Source organism: Musca autumnalis, unplaced genomic scaffold, assembly GCF_047663935.1.
Source record: "Musca autumnalis isolate F117 unplaced genomic scaffold, ASM4766393v1 scaffold_1, whole genome shotgun sequence".
NCBI classification, from domain to species: domain Eukaryota; kingdom Metazoa; phylum Arthropoda; class Insecta; order Diptera; family Muscidae; genus Musca; species Musca autumnalis.
In genome coordinates this window covers 145,641,974-145,663,342 of record NW_027411644.1, presented here as the reverse complement: position 1 = coordinate 145,663,342, position 21,369 = coordinate 145,641,974, and the positions used below count along the sequence as shown (strand labels likewise).

At 32.9% G+C, this 21,369-nt stretch overlaps 1 protein-coding gene and 1 non-coding gene across 3 annotated transcripts in view; one reads left to right on the top strand and one right to left on the bottom strand.

Moving 5' to 3' along the window:
- The window catches only part of qin (tudor domain-containing protein qin), a 462,035-nt gene that overhangs the window by 227,656 nt on the left and 213,010 nt on the right, over positions 1-21,369 (top strand). The window contains exon 1 of one of the 2 annotated variants that reach the window (XM_073957253.1): positions 10,026-10,242. The exons of the other annotated variant lie outside the window; for it this stretch is intronic. Coding sequence (XP_073813354.1) covers positions 10,144-10,242 — 99 coding nt within the window. The 5' untranslated portion in view covers positions 10,026-10,143. Of the gene's footprint in view, positions 1-10,025; positions 10,243-21,369 lie in introns of those variants that run through there. 2 annotated transcript variants of the gene reach the window in all.
- On the bottom strand, positions 13,042-13,113 carry TRNAP-UGG (transfer RNA proline (anticodon UGG)). The gene has a single exon. It is a non-coding gene; the product is annotated as a tRNA-Pro (tRNA).

The window sequence follows — 21,369 nt, the reverse complement described above, 5'->3', positions numbered from 1 at the left end:
GTTTTTTCAAATATTATTTTTGGTACTAATATTAGCATATCTTGACTATAAGTTTTGATATATAAATGGTTATAATTTTGTTTTTAAAATATTATTTTTGAGAATTTACAAAATGTGTAAAAAGTGGCGAAGCCTCCTCACCCATGGGGCAGCTTCGCCATCGATATCGAACATTCTCCAACGGACTGTAAAACTGTAATTTACGATACATCTTCCTTAAATATCAACATTATGCAAAAAAGGAATATGTTTTCTATTGAATAATCAATAATTAGTTTAAAATGCACAAAAAGTAACCGATTCTAGCGGTTAATTGAAGTAGGTGCCTTGAATTTAGGAAATCATAGTATAACTAAAACAAGATACGTTTAGGATAATATTTGATGTTAACTTCATATTATAGTGTGGTATATCTATGGTATAAAGAATTTAAGTTAAACATGACAAATTTCTAACATTAACCCACCACGCCCCTATCATGGCGTAGGCACCCCACCCCTTACATATTTCATAATATTAATATATTGACATTTGCAATTGCTTTTGTCATGCGAATTATTGGGATTTATATTCTTCAGCAGTTGCCTTCTAACGGTATAAAATGTGTTTTTGATATCACAAAAGGTAAAGAAGATATCACAAAAAATACCTACCATAATTATTTTTCCCAATACCCTGAAAACACAAAACCGCGTGCGTCCGCTATAATACATATGGCACAACTGCCAACTTGTGGGAGATAATAGATCTTTATTAAGCTCAATTTAGCCTTTAACGGATTTTTTTCTAGCACTTGTATTTTGCGAGAAAATCGGCGCTGGCGTAGCCGCCCCAGTGGCGAAGGCGCCCCATGTTACCATATGTATGATGCTACATATAATATGAAAAACAAGTAAAAATGTTAAGTTCGGTCGCACCATGAAATATTCTGACCTCAAATGGAATAATTTGTTTAATTTCTTGTCCACGATACTAGTCGGACCACTAAGAACTCCAAATAGCAAATTACAACCAATTCGAAGCGAAACTGTAGATAAAAACTACAAAATACCTGAAATAGGGAGGTACCGTAATATGAGGGCTATAGCGAAACCTGGACCTAAGACCACAATTTTTGGCGCAGAAAGTTTTTGATCATTGAGAACTCCAAATGGCAAATTACAACCAATTCGGACCGAAAATGTCGATAAAATCTTCAAAATACCTGAAAACGGGAGGTACCGCTACATGGGGCGTATAGGAAAAACTGGACCCATATTGATGATTTTTTGGCTGAAGTATTTTTTACTTATTTTTTAGCATATACTGAAAAAATCAGATTGATCAGATGATTGTAAATATTTTTGTCGCACCTTCCCATACAAGTGGGACCACTGTGCATTCCACCCCACAACAAGAGAAGAAAAGCTAATGGATTTGTTTTTGTCCAGTTATATGTATAATTGTCTGAAATAAACTTGTAATCCTATTAGGCTGCTGTACCTTCACTGATTCCCCACCCATTTCATACCTTTGCGACCTCTGTATGCGCAATTTTGAATACATGGAAGGGTGAAATGCCACAAATTTCATAAAATTGTTTTAGTTTCTTCAAATAATGTAGAAACAAATCAAATTTTAGGAAAAAATTCCGAAATTTTTCAGTAAAAATGAGTGGTGTCTGGCCAGACTCATGTGTTACGAATGTGATATGTATGTCACAAAATCCTTGTTTCTCATTTTCTGTTGATCCGTTTAACTTCATGTTTGTTTTTTTCATTGGAAATATAAGAAAATTTCATGAAGGTCCATAGCTTTATCTTAAACCAGTTGAAAATGCAAAAGGCCTGGCCAGACTCAGACGATCAACGGAGGGTTAATTATACATGGAACAGAACTACGACCGTTTCACAGTGGTTCATAATTACAGTCACCAATATTTTTGGATGAAAATAGAGTACATAAGTGAATTCAGACACTTTGTAAAAAAGTGGATTTTGATTTCCTTTATATTTTGCTGTGTTGGTACTGCTTCTCAGGAAAGCATTTCAGAACACTTCCAGATTTTCGACTTTGAAAAAGTTGAATTCTATAAAAAGCTATCTAATAAACAATAAAATAAACACTTTACACAGTGGGTTCGGATACAATTTTTGGGATTTAATTTTTAAAATCAATTTTTATCGATGATTGCACTCTTCGATTTTCTTAATTTTTTGATTAAACTACGATCAATTACACAATTTTAAAACCCATATATTAGTGGGATTCGAATAATTACAATTTTTTTCAACTTTTTAAAAATTGTCAATAAAATGTTTCCTATATACCAGTGTGAAACATTTGTTTTGTTTTATTTAGTAATTTATCTTAAACATCTTAAAAACTACTTCATTTTTTGATTCTGAAAATGTTTTAGTAACTATTGTACTAGCATTAGCGGGTATTACTGTATCAAGTTTCTGTGTGCCCGCCATTTCATATCTCAAATTCAAATTCTCCTTCGTATTGAAACAATTATCTTCTGGAGAAAATATCACTTTAATATTTGCTAGATTATTCGGCTCGGAAGACCATTTATATAATTCTCAATCTGTAGTTATTTGGTTATCAATTTAGTTAGTTTATTGTCGGGCTGGTAAAATAAACTCTAAAGCATTTTTAAAATCGAAAATTGAAGAAGCTTTTAAGATAAATTGAGATAAATTCCTAAATAAATAAATAAATGTAACTTTTTATTTTTGTTGGTAAAATAGCGAATATTTCACACTGGTATATAGGACAAATTTTATTGGCAAATTTAAAAAAATTAAGCAAAAATATTATTTATTCACTCCCACTCCCAAGTGGGTCTTAAAATTTTTAATTGATCGTAGTTTTATATAAAAAAAAACTCAAGCACGTCGAGGAGTAGAATGATCGATAAAAATTGATTTTAAATATTAAATCACGAAAATTGCATCCAAACCCACTAAAAAAACAAGATCCGAAACTTTAGTTTTCCCTGCCATAACCCTTGGTAGAAATAGCCAATTGTTTCCCACTAATAAATTAAAGTTGTTTTAATAAAGTATTAAAACAACACACTATGGGATTAAGCCTGACTATTTTGAAATTATATTATTTTTCTTTGACATTCAAAATCACCGACGACTAAGGATTGTTGTATTGCATTATCGTAATTATGCAACCAATAGATTTTAATTCCATTTTGTCTTACTCGTAAGCTAAAGCATTTTTATAAAAGAACATCTGGTGATGTTCATAGAAATGGCTAAATATTTACCATAATGAGATGAGTGCATTTGTATTCTGAAGTTCTATCGCGAGTCATAAGAGGCATCCTTAAAAAAACCTTTGAATTAATAAACACCAGTTGTAAAGAAGTTTTAGACTACAAAAATACTCAGCAAATGTCACCTTACGATGGAGGAATATAAGAAGTAAATTTGGTAGCCAGGGAAGCTGATCCCGCTTATAAAATGGTCGCAAACCGTGATATTTGCTTAATATAAATTGGTTTACTTTAGAGGCCAGGTTATTATCTAGTAAATGTCCCTTAATAATGATTTAAACTTTCAAAATTATATGTTTTTATTACTACTCGGTATTCCGGACAATTCGATAATCCGGACACCGCCGAAACATGTGGTGTCCGGATTATCGAGATTATACTGTAATATAAAACATTCGATTACAACATCAACAGGCAAATCAGTGATTTCATTTAAACCACGACAATATTTTGCTTAATTTCTGTCTATGGTTGTCTGGATTGGATTACGTATGTATTCACAAAAATACCACGCCAGTACCATGTGCGGAATATTAGCTGGTTTCGACGAAAAAAAGTTTCCGCACCGACTAAGTTTTCTAAATGCCTTTTGAACATTTTTATAAAGAAAAAATTTGATTATAGTTTTTTTTAACAAACATTTACTTGTATACATATGCTTTATTTATATTAAAATAAACGCTTAAAATTTCGCGATTTGACGATATTTATGTATGTAGAATTTTCCGATATTCAAGATTATATAGAATTTCAATAATAAATAGCTTATTTAATAACGATATGCTCGCTATTATAATTATATATAATTATATATATATATATATATATATATATATATATATATAATAAAAAACAGCAATGAAAAGCTTGTATGCAATCGGTGCGGAAACTTTTTTAGCGGTAGGGGAAAAGTAAAAGTGATAATGCATTTCCTAATATTTTTCCATGTTCTATACGGCTGTGTGGTGGTATTTTTGATATTTGTTCAAAATGCAGAAAAGTTATAACTCTAGTATTCACATGTATTTGTTAAAGAAATCAAAATAGCAAATAGAGTACAAATAGAGTACCGACACCTAAAATAGAGTACTGTACTCTATAATAGAGTACGGTTGGTCACCGTATTCATAATTTGTCATCGCCGATATCGAAAATATTGGTAATATTCAGTAGTTAACAAATGAAAATATTAATAGTATTGTTACGAAAATAACTGATAGATTTAAGTTAATTTAGATGAATTTGTGTTAATTTATGAATTTGAATTGTAACGTAAATTTTCATTAAGCATTCAGTTCATTTAAATCAAATTTACAACAACAATTACCGTATAAGAATTCCAATCCCTACTTTTCTTTGTGGCTTTGATCTTCTTATTGTTGTACGCCTTCGGTTCTCTTTCTCATTTATTTCTGCAACAAGGGTAAGTGCTCCTAAGTCCGACATGTACCAGTAGTCGGCATCTTTTGTATTTAAACACAGATAACTAAAAATTGCTATAACAAAATATGAAAATGATTTTAAAAATACTTCAATAATATTGTCATCTAACATCTTTGTGTTTATTTCAGCTTGAGTCCATATTTTGTTGTAATTCAATTGTTTGAATAACAACAAAATATTTTAAAATGGATATGAAATTGATTAGTTGCGGGCGAAGGGTATGGAATACTATAGTTTCAGTTGTCACCAAACAACTTCATCAGTTCCCTTTTTCATCTAACTTTGTGTAAAATTGCACGGAGCTTAGACCATTTGTTATATCGGAATTTAACTTTTTGTTAGTGAGTGTTTTTCACCACAACCGAAAATGCATGTCGCTTAAGAAAAAAATAGTGGAGACGTCACCATAAAATATGTCTATAATTATATTAAAATTAACAAATTTGCAATAACATTTTTTTGTGATGGTAGATAATATTCAAAAGAACACATTAGAAAAAGAAATTATTAAAAAAATATTTTAATTCTCTCATTTAAGCTGATGCCGTCTTTAGGAACATCAAAATGTAATGTTTGCCAGAAGTCGGCATGGGATGAAAAAAGTGTGCCTTGTCAATTATTTTCAGCTCGAAATTGTAAAAATATGTTAAATAAATACTTCAAAGTATAATTAATAAAAATAACTTCAATACATAGTTTTATGCGATATTAGGCTATATTAGGCCTAGTTTGAAGCGCGTGCGTTTGTGGCATGCCGACAATTAGTTTATAATTACCGGCTATAGACAGTAACTAATTTAATTAAGCAACATATTTAAATTTTCTTACTTTTTTATGCAAAATTTATTGGAATGTGAATGAAAATGCAAAAAACTATTGACTTTTCAAATAATTAAGTTTATAAAATACGTCATGCCGACTACTGGAACATGTCATGCCGACTATTGGGAGATTGTGCCGACTACTAGCAAAAAAGCACTATTTCACTAAATTCGATTTTTTCTCAACTTTTATAAGAGTAATTCAAAATGTTTTTATTTCATCGAAAAGTAAACAAAATTTCGAAGCAAATTAGCTTTAGTTCATAGCAATTGGAAAAATTTACTCAGAATGGTGAATAATTGAAGTTAGGCAAATCCTTAAAGTGCCGACTATTGGTGCACTTACCCAACAAATATTACTGCAATTATGAAATTATTGCTTAGTCTTAATTTACACTGTTTACTTAGCTATTGTTGTTGTACTCTTTCTGTTTAATTTGACCATTTGATTATCTTTCTGCATTGTAACCCCTTCTCCTCTCCCTTATTTACTAAACACCCCTTAGTTGTAAACACTCACCAGTCAGTTTGTATGTGCGTACATGTGTGTATTTGTCAATTGGTTAGCAGTTCGTCGAAACATTGTAGAAGCTCCTAGATCAAGGAGACTAGAACAGTCTATGTAGCAGCCTGCACATATAAATACGGGAAAGGAAAAGCTAGGAGTTAGTTGTGACCTGTACGCGATCTTTACACCGAAAGTGTAAAGAGTAAAGCTGTGTGCTTACTAGTTACTAGAGATAAGCTTTGTGCTAGTAGAGAAATAAAGTCTTGTGTGAATAACTGATGTTAATAACGTCAATAAAGCATTGTAGAATCGTAATCCAAAATGAACCCTGTTTTTTTGGTACGAATCGTACTGGGGAATAAAACAACGTCTACGCGGGATTAAGTTCAAACCATAATTTCGTAACAGTATTTTTTCCGACACTAAAAAAACGGAGCATCCTTAACAAAATTAGTTCAAACATTTAGATTTTTTTTCGCAAAATCATAAATCAGTTCATAATGTTCTTCTTTACATAATACCATTTATGACTCTTTAACGAAAGTTTGTAGAAGAATGCGAAGCAAGTTTTCGTACATTTATAAAGACATAATAGATTGTGAACGTACATACTTATCTGTTTTTTATTTATATTTGACATAGTATCAAAATATATTGTCATACCAGAAGCTTGAAACAAATTTATAAAGTAGATAATGATGGCAAGAAATGTTTGTGGTCAGTGGCCTGGTTACTTAGCCAAACAGCTGCATATGCTGTGCATTTCATACAGAGTCGTCGTTATAACTGGTGCTGTCGAACATCAAAACAAACTGATCGTCGTTTATTGATTGCAGTTTAAATGCAGTAGCAAATTTGAAAATTACAATACATTGAACATATGTGATGCCGTCGGTACGATTGAAAGCTACAAATCGAACATATATATTTGTTACAAAAATTTCCATCATTTACGACACACTAAATTTGTTGTCCAGTTGATGTGATTGTAGATTGTGTTTTTTTCTCCTATTTATATCGAACCATGTGCAATTGTAACGATAAATTGTCCGGACGATTAACTAATTCGTCAACCATCCAATTTCTCATATTTATAAAATGTTTTTTATGTAGTCTCGATAAATCCCTCAACATTCAGGAAAGAATTTCGTTTGATTTGATTCTTCACCACTTGCGTGCTTTTGTATTCCGTCTCAAACGAGAGACATTTAAAATGTATCATTGCCATCGTTAACTTATTCACTTAAATTTACTATTTGTTGTACACGTTTTAATACGAATTACCGGTCGAGTGTATGTAAAATCAGTTGAATGACTACTACTAAAGTGTTTGCTTTGTTAATTTGTTTGATATTTTCGTATTAATGTAGTCCAATCCATCCATAAACATAAAATCCAACACTTCTTACGTGCAACATTTAACCATGGACACGTTTTGTAATGCCACAAATTAAACAATCCTAATTGCATCCTCGTTGCGTACATTTGTTGCAGCAGGCCAACAAACTTCTTCAGTCACAATTAAATTTGTTTGGACAATTTGGATGCATCGGTCATGGATAGATGTCATTTTGAATATGTACACAATGGGGTAACACCGACCTAATACTATAATCTGAATTGTGACGCATCAATAACCCATTCCATTTTTATTCAATTTTCTTTCAATCATTGTTATTGTTATGTTTGGATCCCGCTGGACTCCATTTGAATGTTGAGGGGAACATGTCGATGAATTAATTAAATTAATCTAAAAGCAAAGAAACCTTATGGACATGCGTTTATTTCAAACGAAATTGCTTTGTTTTGAATGCATTTTTCAAAAATTAACTACTGAAGTGCAAAGTACAAATTATTGTAGTAATGCTGAAAAGTATCTGAAAAGAATTGCAAGAAATTGAATATCAAAGAAATCGTTCCTTTGTTTTCAAAAATAAATACAACCAGTAAGAGCGGTGTTAAGTTCGGCCGGGCCGAATTTGTTATGCCCTCCACCACGATTTGTATTGAAGTAATTTGGTACAATTAGTTTCCTTTCGTGTATGAAGAAGACTAAAAACCAAATTTCAGCAATTTCGGTAAAACAATTTGACTAACCTTCAAAATACCAAAATTATGGAGGAAAGTTTTATAGCCCCAACAAGGACTAAGTATCAAATTTCAGCCATTTTGGTGTGATAATGAAGCTAAAACCTTCAAAATACCGAAAATCGGGGGTACCGTTCTATGGGAGCTATATCAAAACGTGGACCGATATAGCCCATTTGGAATACCAAACATCCTAGGATGTACCAAATTACAAAGCTCTATCATATAAATTGCGAGCTGCATCTTGATTTCAACAGACGGGCAGACGGTCATGGTTATATCGACTTAGAATTTTACCCTGATCAAAAATATATATACTTTATAGGGTTTCCGATGAATATTTCGATGTGTTGCAAACGGAATAACAAATTTAATTATACCCTCCATATTATGGTGGACGGTATAACAAAAACAATAATGTAAACAAATACTTATACTTACACTCCTCGAAAATTATATGTATACATATGTATTTAGGGAATTTTCCGAATTGTGCGGCCTTTTTTGGACGTATTAACTTGCCGGAAAAAATATATCCTAAGTTTTGGGGCTTTTTTTTAACGATTAACGACGTTACGAATAAATGCGGACTTTTTGCTAATAAATTTGATTTGTTAAAGCTTTTGGACCATTATGTCAGGAAGCCTGGACTTACTCAAATATTTTATCGCTGTAAACAGCGGTGTAAATTTCAAAGAGGTCCTTCCGAACAGCCTTTTGAAGGTTTAACTTTTGTGAGGGATGTATCCGAAGCTGTTGTCTGCTATAGACATTCTTAGAACATCATATAATTTTTGAAGAAATTTCACGATGTGTAAAGTTTCAGCCAAATCGGATATTCAGTTTGTAAGCAATCGTACTCATCGGTATGGCATGGATATCAGGGCGGCCAAAAAAACTACAAGATTTTTTAAAGGCCTACCCGCTAAATTTTTTCTATTTGATTCAAAAACTTTATATATAAAATTTTATGGCGATCGGTTAACGTTAACCCGTGTCACCAGATCGATCTTTGTTTCCATAATAATTTGTATGGGACCAAAGGTGAATTATCACGCTCATACTAAATGCGAAATGGTCCAATCGACGGTTATGTCATTTTGGTTATGTCGGGTGGGCCTAAAGTTTGTTTTCAGTGATTTCAAAAAATTTTCCAAGGTTCTGATAAGTGGAGACTTTTTTATCGAATCACTTTATAATTAAGATTTTAAGTAATCTTAGGTAAAAGCTCATCAAAATATCATACATCGATACGAGGTTGTAATAAAGTCATAACCTTAGTATGTACCATTGTTAGCCTATAGGCATGTTACTGATTTGGTTTGTTTAAACCTTATTTGATGATGATCGGAGAAGGAAAGTTCTTCTGAGACCCTCCCAATGTGCCTCATTTGTTATATTTTCCGAACATATACTTATATTAAATACTACATCCTCAATTTTGTTATCACCTATGCTAGGTGCTATTGGTGGTTAGTATTTAAAAAATGTAACAATGCCTAACCCTTTTGATTGTATTAGTTCCTGGTGACAAGCCGGCAAACAATTGTCCAACCAGCTCTAATAATAATTCCACCCTGATTTCCCGCCTTGTTCTGTGCATCCACATGTTTTTGTTAAATTGGTGCACTCGGGTTTTTAAGAAACCTTCAACCCAGTGAAATTTGGAGCGCAGAAGCATTTAATAATATAAGTTACCCATAAGTATTTTTTTATTTTTATTATTATCTTTAAATGGTAGATGAATAAATGCCAACATACACAAATAAGAATGCACATCAAGAAATGTCTGCGTCGCCCGTTGCACAGTAACCAACCACCACTCATTGTCGCTACCAATGTGTCCTTTTTTCACATTCGTTTTTACCTTTGAAATAGAAAAAAAGGAACGATGTTTTATTTGCTTGTGGGTCGGTACGCGATTGGTATTAGCGGTTGTCAGGACCAGAAACACTGAATTGAAAATAGCAACAAACGGTTTTGTCACAGGCTTTATAATTGAAAATGAAATGAAAATATCCAAACAGAATCAAAGACTTTTACAGTTGAAATACAATCTTCATGGGACAGAAACAGAAAACATAAACGTTTATACATCGATTTCAAAGGTAGAACATATTTCTATTTTTCTTTTTGCAAGCTAACAAATTATGAAAACAGCTTGTCCTACACTCTGGATAATGGAAAACATACATATGTACATAGACATTCCGTTGTTGTCCTTCGATTCCAATGTATTAAAAGTAATAACAAAAATAAATTAATAAATAATACGAATGCAAATGCCGAGATGAAGTTTTTTGGTGCGCAATATTTATATAAAATACAATGTCAGTTGAAAATTGCAAATAAATGTTGTTTTTAGTTAATATGGGGTTCAATTGGCCAGAACCATAAAATGTAATTATTATTAGTTGTATGTTTACCTGTCGTACACGTGTTTTCTAGTGAATTATGTAATAAATAAAAATTAAATTGTGGTAATTATGTACAATTTTACGTATGCCCATAAAATATTTCATTACCAAATAATGAAGGACAACGAGAACAGTCAAAACTACTTGCAATCGTATCGTAGAAAATAGATCTGCCACTAAAAGCCGTTCGATGAATTTTACGAAATATTAAGATTTACAGAAATGGTGGTCAGTAGTTTTTACCTTAAAAAGGGCCGTTTTGCCATAAAACGGCCCACTATTTGATGTCCTAAATAAGCCCAAAAGACGATCTTTTCATTAGTTTTCAAGATGCTCTCAGCAAAAATACTCATTACGAAACCCCCTACTAACCAATTATTTTAAAATGGGAATGTCTTAAATAAGTTGTTAAATAAGTAATCACGATTTTTAGTAACTACTTATTTAAGTGGTCGGCGATGTCCGGATTACCAACAAAACACATATGTAACTTTATAAGTTAAAATCATTAATATCGGAGCTTTTCTAGATAATAACTTGACATCTAAGGTAAACGAATTCATATAAAGCAAATATCACGGGAAATGTCATTTTAAGCAGCTTTCCTGGCTACCAAATTTACATCTTAATTTTACTCCTCCAGCGTAATTTAGGTGGCATTTCATGTAGCCCATGTACACTTACGACTTGAGATATAACTTCAGAATTCAAATGCACTCATCTCATTATAATAATGTTCCACAAACATCCCAGGCGGGACAAGGGAGACTTCTCTCGTATCAATGAGTGCACCCCGATTCATATTAGCTCAATGATATGGGACCTACAGTATATCGCCGAGTCCGAGTTGGGGTATATAACAAAAGGTGAACCTAAACGAATAATGTTTGGTGTGTAGATGCTTTGTCGTACAGAAGGCTAGACAAGCCAATTTGATAGTGTATGGGCCGCTTAAGGCTTAGGTTGTCTGAAGAGGCTAGATTCCCAGCAACAATTTGGAATCTACGTTAGAAAGTTATGTAAACAAGTTACCTTCTGAATTACCAGTAGGCAAAAAAAAGGGTTATTTCTAAAATAAATTGTTCAGCTTATTTTTAAATAATAATCGATTAGTAGGCTGTTAAAAGGAGGAGGATTAAAGGAGAATGTTGTGCACGCACGATTGCTATTGAAAGGAGTAAATGACATTTGACCAAATCGTAGCACTTCCCTCAAACGTAGACCACGTTTAAAGATGGTCTACATCGGACAACTTCTTCTATTACCTCTAACACAAACGTTCACAATTTTGGCTTGCCCATACCTCGTAACATAATGGACCATCGCGATAATTATTGATAGGAATCACTGGCGTTGGTCTCCACTTTGCACATCGCAATATTTTTCCCAAATTCAGATCAAGTTCAAACATAGAAAATAGTCGATCCATTCCTTCGGGTAACTCCTCCTCAAAAGTTCACCGTTACGGTTTAATGGAACCACTCAAATCGTACCGGTTTTTTTAATGGATAGTCCTTGTATTCATGACCACATCCAATGCATAATTCAACGACACATAACAGTGGATAAGGTTTGACCTTGTTTGGAAACACTTTTGTTGTAGTTGAGAAAAACTTCTCATGGAGTTTATTTCTTTGGTCACTCTTATATATACATACATACATATGTATTTCGAGCCAACGATTGATGTTTGGGTATACAATGTTTTTTGTTAAAAATAACTTCGACGGAGATAATCCGCAAAAAAAAAACAGTGGAACTGATGAGATTGTGTGGCGGCAATCGAAACTATAGTCTTTCTGCGTTATCCCTTGGCGATGCCAAATTTTTTTGCTAATAAATTATTTGTCAGATTATTAAAAAAAAAAAAACACAAAAGAAGAAAAATAATTTTATTGGGGCAGGCTGTGTATATAGGATCTGTCAGTGAAATAGTTAGGCCCACTGTTACCTCTCCCAGAAATGCCTACAAATTTTCTCTTAAAGGTAGGTTATAGACCAATTGGATCGTTTTGAAAATGGGAACTGCATGTAATCCTTGTGGAAACATCCAAAACAAAAATCAACCAATGCTATTTCTGTTTCATTTCCTTTGGCTGTTGTTAAAACCGACAAATTAGTTTTTTACTTGTTAATTATTATTTCATTTCAATTTTCACTGTAGGTACGTCCGTAGTTAACTTTGACAGAAAAATCACAAAGCATTTTAAAAAAAGGCCATTAGAGTGGGAATAAGACTTAAATATCCCACAGCCATGGCTTATAGTGGCAATTGCTACATTAATTGTCGCATGTTTCAGGGGGTGTGTCCGCACAATAAAAATGCCATAGCAAACCACTCTTCTTTGCTAATAGGTATGTATGTACATTAGAAATGAATGTTTAGGTACATATTCTCACGTTGTACAATGTAATCAGTACAGTCAGTACATGAGGGACGAACGGCTTAAAAATACACATTTAAATAAAATAAAAACTCAAAAAAATTTTGGGCTCAACCGGGATTTGAACCCGGGACCTCTCGCACCCAAAGCGAGAATCATACCCCTAGACCATTGAGCCGCATGCGAAGTGTATCTGTTAAATACGAGTATGTATGTATTTCACTCTTCATGTCTATTTTTGTATGTAGATTTTGCAATGTTTTTATTGTTTGTTAATTTACCAACATGATAAGTAGCAATGCCAAAAAGTATGCTTTTAATATTCAATTGAATATTAAATCTAAATTGTGCCATACCTTTAGGAGCTTTCAATTGCTGGGTGATGGAATGACTCACATCATATCTATTAACAACGAACGCAATCATATGTATGCAAAAACAGTCAATATTCTATAATATCTAATATACACCTTATATATAAAATTGAAATGCCGTTCGTACGTGTATAATAAACTAGACCAATTTACAATAACTGATTTGTTTAGTTTTTGTTTAAAATGCTTATATTTATCCAAGAAAGGCTTAGGTATATTTTGTTTTTGAAAACAACTAATTTTCAGAAGAAATTCATCTTATTCTTTCCCATGGATTCAAAAACGGCGCAACCGATGTACAGGGTTGGCCACTGGTGAAAATAGGTTACATATTTCTTTGAATTTCGGATTGCGAGGGGTACCCAACATTCTATTTTTTAAAAACTTAATATTTGGTTTGAAAACTAATTGCCGAGACAATGGTGAGGTTCTCTGAACATACATACGTACTTATTTGGCTCCACTTTTTTATATGTTTTGTCTACAGAACTACTGAACGGATTTTCATGAAATTTGCAGAAACTGTTTAAGGTTTGCCCATTATAATGGATATTATGTGGTAAGGGGTATTATGTTTTTGTGCATTTGTATGTAAAATACATAAGGAAACAAAATAGACCTATAATTCCTTTTAGGAATATACATATAAATAATCACTTTCTTAGTCGCTTTCTTATAACCCAAGACATCTGTCCTGGGCATGATGAATGTGTTTCTTTCGATATTTTATGGATCTAAGATGCTATAAAATAAAAAAAATTTCGTAGTATAAAATTTTTCATCATATAAAAAATGTAAACTACGACTACGTAATAAGGGTGATTGGATGCACCAAACGCGCTATATCCCATGTTGAGAATAGAAAATATATTTTGATGAATTTCGAAGGGGTGGGGTACCTCCCTTGAACTCTATTTTTAAAACGCTATATTTGGCGCATCGGCTTGAAAATTTATTTGCAAAAAAATGCTGCTTGCATCTCAGAATCGATGTACTTTCAGGAAATTTGCAGAAACTTTATAACGTATTATGTGGTAAGGGGTATTGTGTATTTGTGCATTTATATGTAACATGCATAAGAAACCGGATACATCCATAGTTCCTTTTAGGTATGCACATAGAATCACTTTAGTCGATTTATGCATGTCCACCAATCCGTTCACCACACAGGTAGAATTCGACTGAAAATTGGGGGAAGATCATTTTTAGCCATATGAAGAACTCTATTGTTTTTTGGTGCGAATCGGTTCAAATTTGCATTAGCTTCCATGCATAACACACTATGTCTTTGGAATGTGTAACGATATTTGTTCTACAAAAAGGTTTGCTAAATTATTCTGAAATAGGTTCAAATTTGATATATTTTCGGCAGATTTGTGACATTTGTTTCGCCAAACACGATATATCTGTAAAATTTTGGAGCTAAGTACTTCCTAAAGGGAAACAAATTATTATATATTCTAAATATTTACAGTGGTGTAGTGTATCATATAGTCGGCCCGCCCGACGTTGATTCTTTCCTTATTGCTTATGAATTTCATGCCAAAATACTCTACCATGTCCACATATGTTATATCTTGAAAACTAATGACTGAACCTATGTAATTTCATGTAATTTTCTATTTTTATACCCTCCACCAAGTTTGTCATTCCGTTTGTAACTACTCGAAATAATCATTGTAGACCCCACAAACAATATATATTCTTGATCAGCGTGCAATTCTACATCGATATAGACATGTTCGTCCGTCTGTGGAAATCACTCTAGCTTCCGAACGGATTGAAGTAGGTGGATGAAATTTTGGGAAAATCTATTATATGTACGTAGGACTTTTGGTATTGAAAGCGGGCTATGTAGGTCCACGCTTTCGTCGTCGTTTTAAGGAATTTTTAAAATATGTGTCCCATGTTACAGCCGAATTGTTTGTAATTTGGTATTTTGTGTCTCCAGAGGCCAAAAAACATTCCTACCAAAGTTTGTTTATATAGGTCCACGTTTTGGAATATCCCCCATATAAAGTACGCGTCATTTTAATATATTTTGAATGTATTAGTCCCTTTTGACAACAGAATCGGTTGTAACTTTGCATTTTGTGTTTCCAGAGGCTAAGAAACATTTCTACCATAAAATGTTTGTATAGGTCCACGAATATACTATGAAGTGACTGTAATTTTGTATTCCGTATTCTCATTGGGTAAAAAACATCGTGGTCTGTTATGCATTTTTGAGATTTTCTGTTTTAAACCTGCATGAGAGTTGTTGTTAAAACGCGGAGTTATATTATGAGGTTTTATAAATAATGCAAATTCATGGTCAAAATCTGATATCGATTATACTTAAAGTCAGAAATGCTAAATAAGATTGATGGATATCTTACTAAGGTTTATATGGAGAACCCAATCAACGACCAGCAAAGCGGACCTGGGTTAGCCAGTATATTGTAGTTAGATATAAAGGTTTCCAATAGGGACACTGTCAATTCAGTAATGTCAACATTATCATCATGGTGAAGTACACAAAAAACATCGTCTGCAAATTATAAAAATGTATTACCGAAATTCGGAGTCGACCGAGTGACCGATACTTTAAGTGTGTTAACACCAAAGCTCTTCAATGCCAACAAGCCGCCGACGTTGAAAAACCTCAGAGCCAACACAGAACGGGAAATAGCGACCGTTTCCGATGAAATATGTGGCCGAGTGATCGAAAATTTGGCGGTTGCGCTTTGAACGTGATCCAGTTCCATTCATAAATGTTTTGATTGTACTTCAAGTCGATAATAAAAGGTTTGAGTTTTATTAAAAAAAAAAAAAGAAAAAACATGTCAAGTTCTTCTTCGACAACTCTGTATAGATAAAATACATAGAAATATAAAGATAGGAAAACTCAATTGTTAACTTTTTATACCCTCAGCATTTATGCTAACGAGGGTATATACACTTTCATACGGGCAAAATGTGACTTATCGAAATAATGGTTTTAGACCCCAAGTATGTTTGGACGAAATCCGTTTCAGACAATTTGGAGTTGATTTTGCAATGTCCGTCCGTCTGCCTGTCTGTCTGGCTGGAGCGCACGATAACTCTCCAACGGATCAACCGATTCGGTCCAATATTTTGTCCAAACTTAGTTTAAGTTCGAAGATGGGTTATATCGGCCCACTCCTTCTGTTCAGAAAATTCGTGCGCACGATAACTCTTGAATGGAGTAACCGACTTGGTCCATACTTTGCACATCGTGAAATTTCTACCAAACTTAATTAATGTTCCATTATGGGCTCAATCGGTCCATTCCTTCGAATACCTCACGGAAAATTTTCGTAAAAGTTCAGTTTAGGAGCTGCTCTCGAATCGCTCTGATTTTTATTGTAACAGCTTGTATTCACTGCCCCCAGGGACGTAGCCAGGATTTCAATTCGGGGGGGGCCCACCTGACCAAAATTTTGAAAGTTCATTATAGCGAAAATTTCTTATTTAGCAAAGACGTAAACCTTATTTTAGACTTACTAGGCGTTTACACACAGACAGTATTGGCAAGACAATAGCAAAGTTACAAACCATTTTCACCAATACATTCATAATTTTCACTATACATATTTAAAAATTTATAAATGTATTTGTGAAAAAGGTTTGTATTTTTGCTATTGTCTTGCCAATACTGGCATTTGTAAACGCAGGGTTATATTACTGATGAAATAATGTTCATTGCTATATTTTAAATAAAATGACGTAAGACTTCTTGGCCAATGTCCCTTGTTTTTTGACAATATATCAGAGTTAATATATGTTGAAAAACAATGGATATATTAATCATCGCATATATTTTTGGGTGTATCATTTATCAAATAACTCACAACTACAGTGAATGTTATGTAATTCAGTGATATCACTTCGGTAAGACCAAAATAAGTAGTATACAATCGGAAACCCTTAGAAATATCTTAAGATTTAACTTTTTTGTTTTCATGGAATATTGAGGACCTTTCCTTTGTTTCCTTCTCACAAAAGTTTAAAATCACGGCTTTAATTTTCCACTCCAATTTTATTGAGTAATTTATGAGAATAGTAGAGAATTGGTTTATGCAGAGGGAACGTTCGGATATCATGACGTTATCCAGTAGTATTTTTTATATTTACAGGTATATTTAGCAGTTATATAAATAATGGAAAAAACGCCGAGACACGTTTCTCCTTTTTTGTCTTTTATCACGCTGCCGTGTCAGAATATGGTCAATTTCGGACATTCAATCGTTGCTATTGTCATAAAGAAACCAATTGTAGTTATTTCCCTAAGTATATTTTGGTGTCCAATCGTAGATCTTATCACAAAGAATTTCTGAAGGCTGATAGTGGTTTTCTTGATAGAGAACTAATGCTGAGCAATAGTGAGTCTATCCATGATGAAATTCTAGCACCCAATCGCGGGACTATCGTCGAGCTTCTCTTATAGAAATTCTGGTTTCCTATCGTGGATCTTCTCATAAGTTGATCAGGAACTAGGAAAACTCTGGCAACCAGTCTTGAATTCTTTTAAAATGAAATTCTGGCGCCAATCCAAGGTCTACACATGTATACAAATCCATAAACACAATTTTCCCCAATCTACATTTTTAATACTCTTAGCATTTAGTCAAAATGTGCCTCATCGACATAATGGTTTTAAGGGCAAAGAGTGTTTGGAAGAAATGTGTTTCAGAAAATATGGAGTCCACTTATATATGTTCGTCCATCTGGATGGCTGCCTGGAGAACACGATAATTCTCGAACAGATCGACCGATTCTGTCCAAAATTTGGCCTTCGTGATATTTTGTCCAAATTTCGATCAACCTCGAATATGGACAATATCGATCCACTCTTTCGATATCCTTCCACAGAGTATTTCTAAAATTTTCAGAGAAGTGCAGTGTAAGACCTCTCTGGATAATTAGTAAATATGGTTTAACTTCCTTTATGCTAATAATTTTGTTATAAGTAAAAATATGAAATAAATAAACGCTTTGCTTTTTTGCAACAAACTTTGTTTATCGCCATATTTCTTAGAGCCTTATATAAAGTTCAAAGATGGTGATTTTCGGTTTACTCCATCTGGTATTTCCCCTCAAATTTCAAGAATTTTCGCTAAAGCGGTATGTGCAATTTTTCTTGAATGGAGCAACAGATTTGGACCAAACTTTGGATTTAGTAATATTTTGTCCAAACTTAGTTTTAGCTCGAAAATGAACCACATTGGTGAAGAACTGAAATGACTGGTGGGCGCAATATCTTTTAAAAGGAATGACCCCCAAAATAATATCTACTTCCAAAATAAAATATGTTGGGTCCGGTCCATTTCTTCAGGTACTTTCTTCGCAACACTTGTGATCAATGATAAAATCTATATTTTGTTGGAAAATTCATACGTCCGCAAATGGCTACACAATTCTGAAAATCTCCTAATACATAGCTTCGGGTTAAAGGATTTTAGTTATGAAGCCGCTATTCAATCTCTCCATAAACGAAAGTTTCAGTTCACACAGGCTCAGGGTATATTCCTGTCCGCAAAGCCGACTGTTACTTGCTGAGATTTTGACGAAGAAGAATCTGTATCCGATCAGCTTTTTATTTCGTTTGTCGTTATAAAGTCCTTTGCCGAAGAAGGAAAAAAGAACAATTCTAGAAATGTGCATCTATTGTAAGTACTTCCCAAAATACAAGAAGATGAAATTCAATGTAATTTCGAAATATTGGAAATAATATGCAATAAATTAAATATAAACATTGACCTCAAATTCAATAATCTTGATTTTATTAACATTCGAAAGGTCGAACAAAACATAAAAATACGACAGAAAAATCCTTTTTTTGTACAATATGCATTTACTAATTTGTAGCAAGAGACCAGTTTCAAATAATCTCAACGGGCGACACTGCGGTGGAATAGAATTATATCATCATAAAAAATGGTTGATATAGTTTTTTTTTGCAAATTTCAAACATAATAAAGAATTTGTAATTGTTATGATGTTCAAAATAGTTCATTACAAAAAAGTGTTAGGAACTATATACAAAAATTTAAAACCACAAAATTAAGCAACGATTTTATCTTTTATTGTTGAATTGCTCTTATCAAAAATTTCAAAAACAAAAGATCGCAAGAATGTTTTTTCTAGATGTTGTTTATAAGCCAAAGTATTGGACGTAATATGCAACAAACCTTCAACAAATACAAATAAAGATCTTGTTCTGAACTCAGTAACACTTGCAGTCGATGGTGTTCGATGTGTTCCTGTTTAGAACGATATTATGTTTTCCGTGGTCAAGTCCATGCTTCCTGGCATACTTGTCCAAAATGTATACGATGACCCACTGAAATGACTAGTGGGCGCGTTATCTATCGCACAGATATGACTCCCTAAATAAGATCCACTACCATAATGAACTATGTCGGTCCATTCCTTCAAGTACCTCCTCCGCAACACATTTTACCTTTAATCCTAATCATCATTTTTGTTGGCAAGTTCAAATGTCCAAAAAGGGCCACAAAATTCTGAAAAGACCGCATACATAGGCCGTGGGTATATCAGGAAAAATGTCTAAAATTGTCTTTTCCATTTCAAAAAAATCAAAAAAAAAATTTTTTTGATGCTACATCAATGATTTTTGGTACATAGATTAAGAAAAAAATCAGCATTCCAAATCTGTTTGCGTTACCAACTTTGATCGTTGCGCGCAAAAGATATGACCGTTTTAATTATGATAATTAGAAAAAATTCTAAAAAATCGCAGCTTAATATAGTTATCTGTTATATCCTATTATCGTTAACTGAATTCGTAACCTTTGCGATGATGCAAAAAATAATCGCAAAGTCTCAATGGATTCGCGAAAAATCAAATTTGTTAAATAATTTCACGTATTTACAAACATATTTTTGAAACAATACCGCTCATACTTACGAAAAATATATAAAAAAAATTATAACAGCATCCAGACATTCTGAGGAATAAAATGAAACCTAAGTTGTGAAGGTTGGAGCTATAGTATTCATGTTATTTGCAAACATATGAAGAAAATATTACGAAAAAATTAAAATCATATTATTCTAATTTTATTTTTTATGGTTTTATAGGAAAAGTTGGAGAAAAAAATTTTGAGTTCTTCGGCATTTTCGTCAAAATTTCACGCAATAATGATGATATTCCGTTGTAACAAATTGTTCGCTTATAGTTTTCCTATTGGATAATATTACACTGTGCAACATTTTCAAGGTAATTTTGTGCAAACAATTTCATATGCGGTTTTTATGAAAGTACAGACGCAATAGACAAAAACCCTCTTTGGATTTTGTTTTGTTAGATCGGGTTCGGATTTTATGGCCCTATCTAAACATGGCTAAATATTGACTTTAAAAAAAAAAATCGGGGCTGTATCTTTGAAACCAATGCGAATCTTTCCATGACATCCGCAGCAAACTTGTAGATAAGAACAAGAAGAATGTATTTGGAAACATATTGAGCACAAATAACCTCATTTATTGCCTCAAATTTTATAATATATCTAAAATTTCCGTGATTTGTATATATTTCGCAGCGTATCTCCAAAACAGTCAAATTTTTCTTAATGTTATCTTTGGGAAAAATATTCACTGGAATATAATACACAACTCTTCGGAACATGTCGTTGTTGTAAAATGCCTCTATCACGTTGTTTCTAGCATATTATTCAAATACAATTTGATAAATAAATCAACAATACATTGAAATTTCAAATATGAGAATAAACAGCCTGTGTGAACGTTATTTGAAATATGTTTTGTAGAAAGTATCATGTGAAATACCGGCTAAACAACATGAAATAAGTGTTTTACAGTTTCAGAATTTTCTGAAGAATTGCTAAGGACATTATTTGGAAAGTTTTTGCGAAGGCTACTTGGTTCAACTCTCAATAGTTTGGCAGTTGCTGACCATAATTCCAGAAATTATGTAATCATTCCTATATTTTATCAATTTAGATGCGCTGTATGCGGTTTTTCGTAGTTCGTATGTCAGACATATAAGTTCTACTAATTTAGGACTACAATAT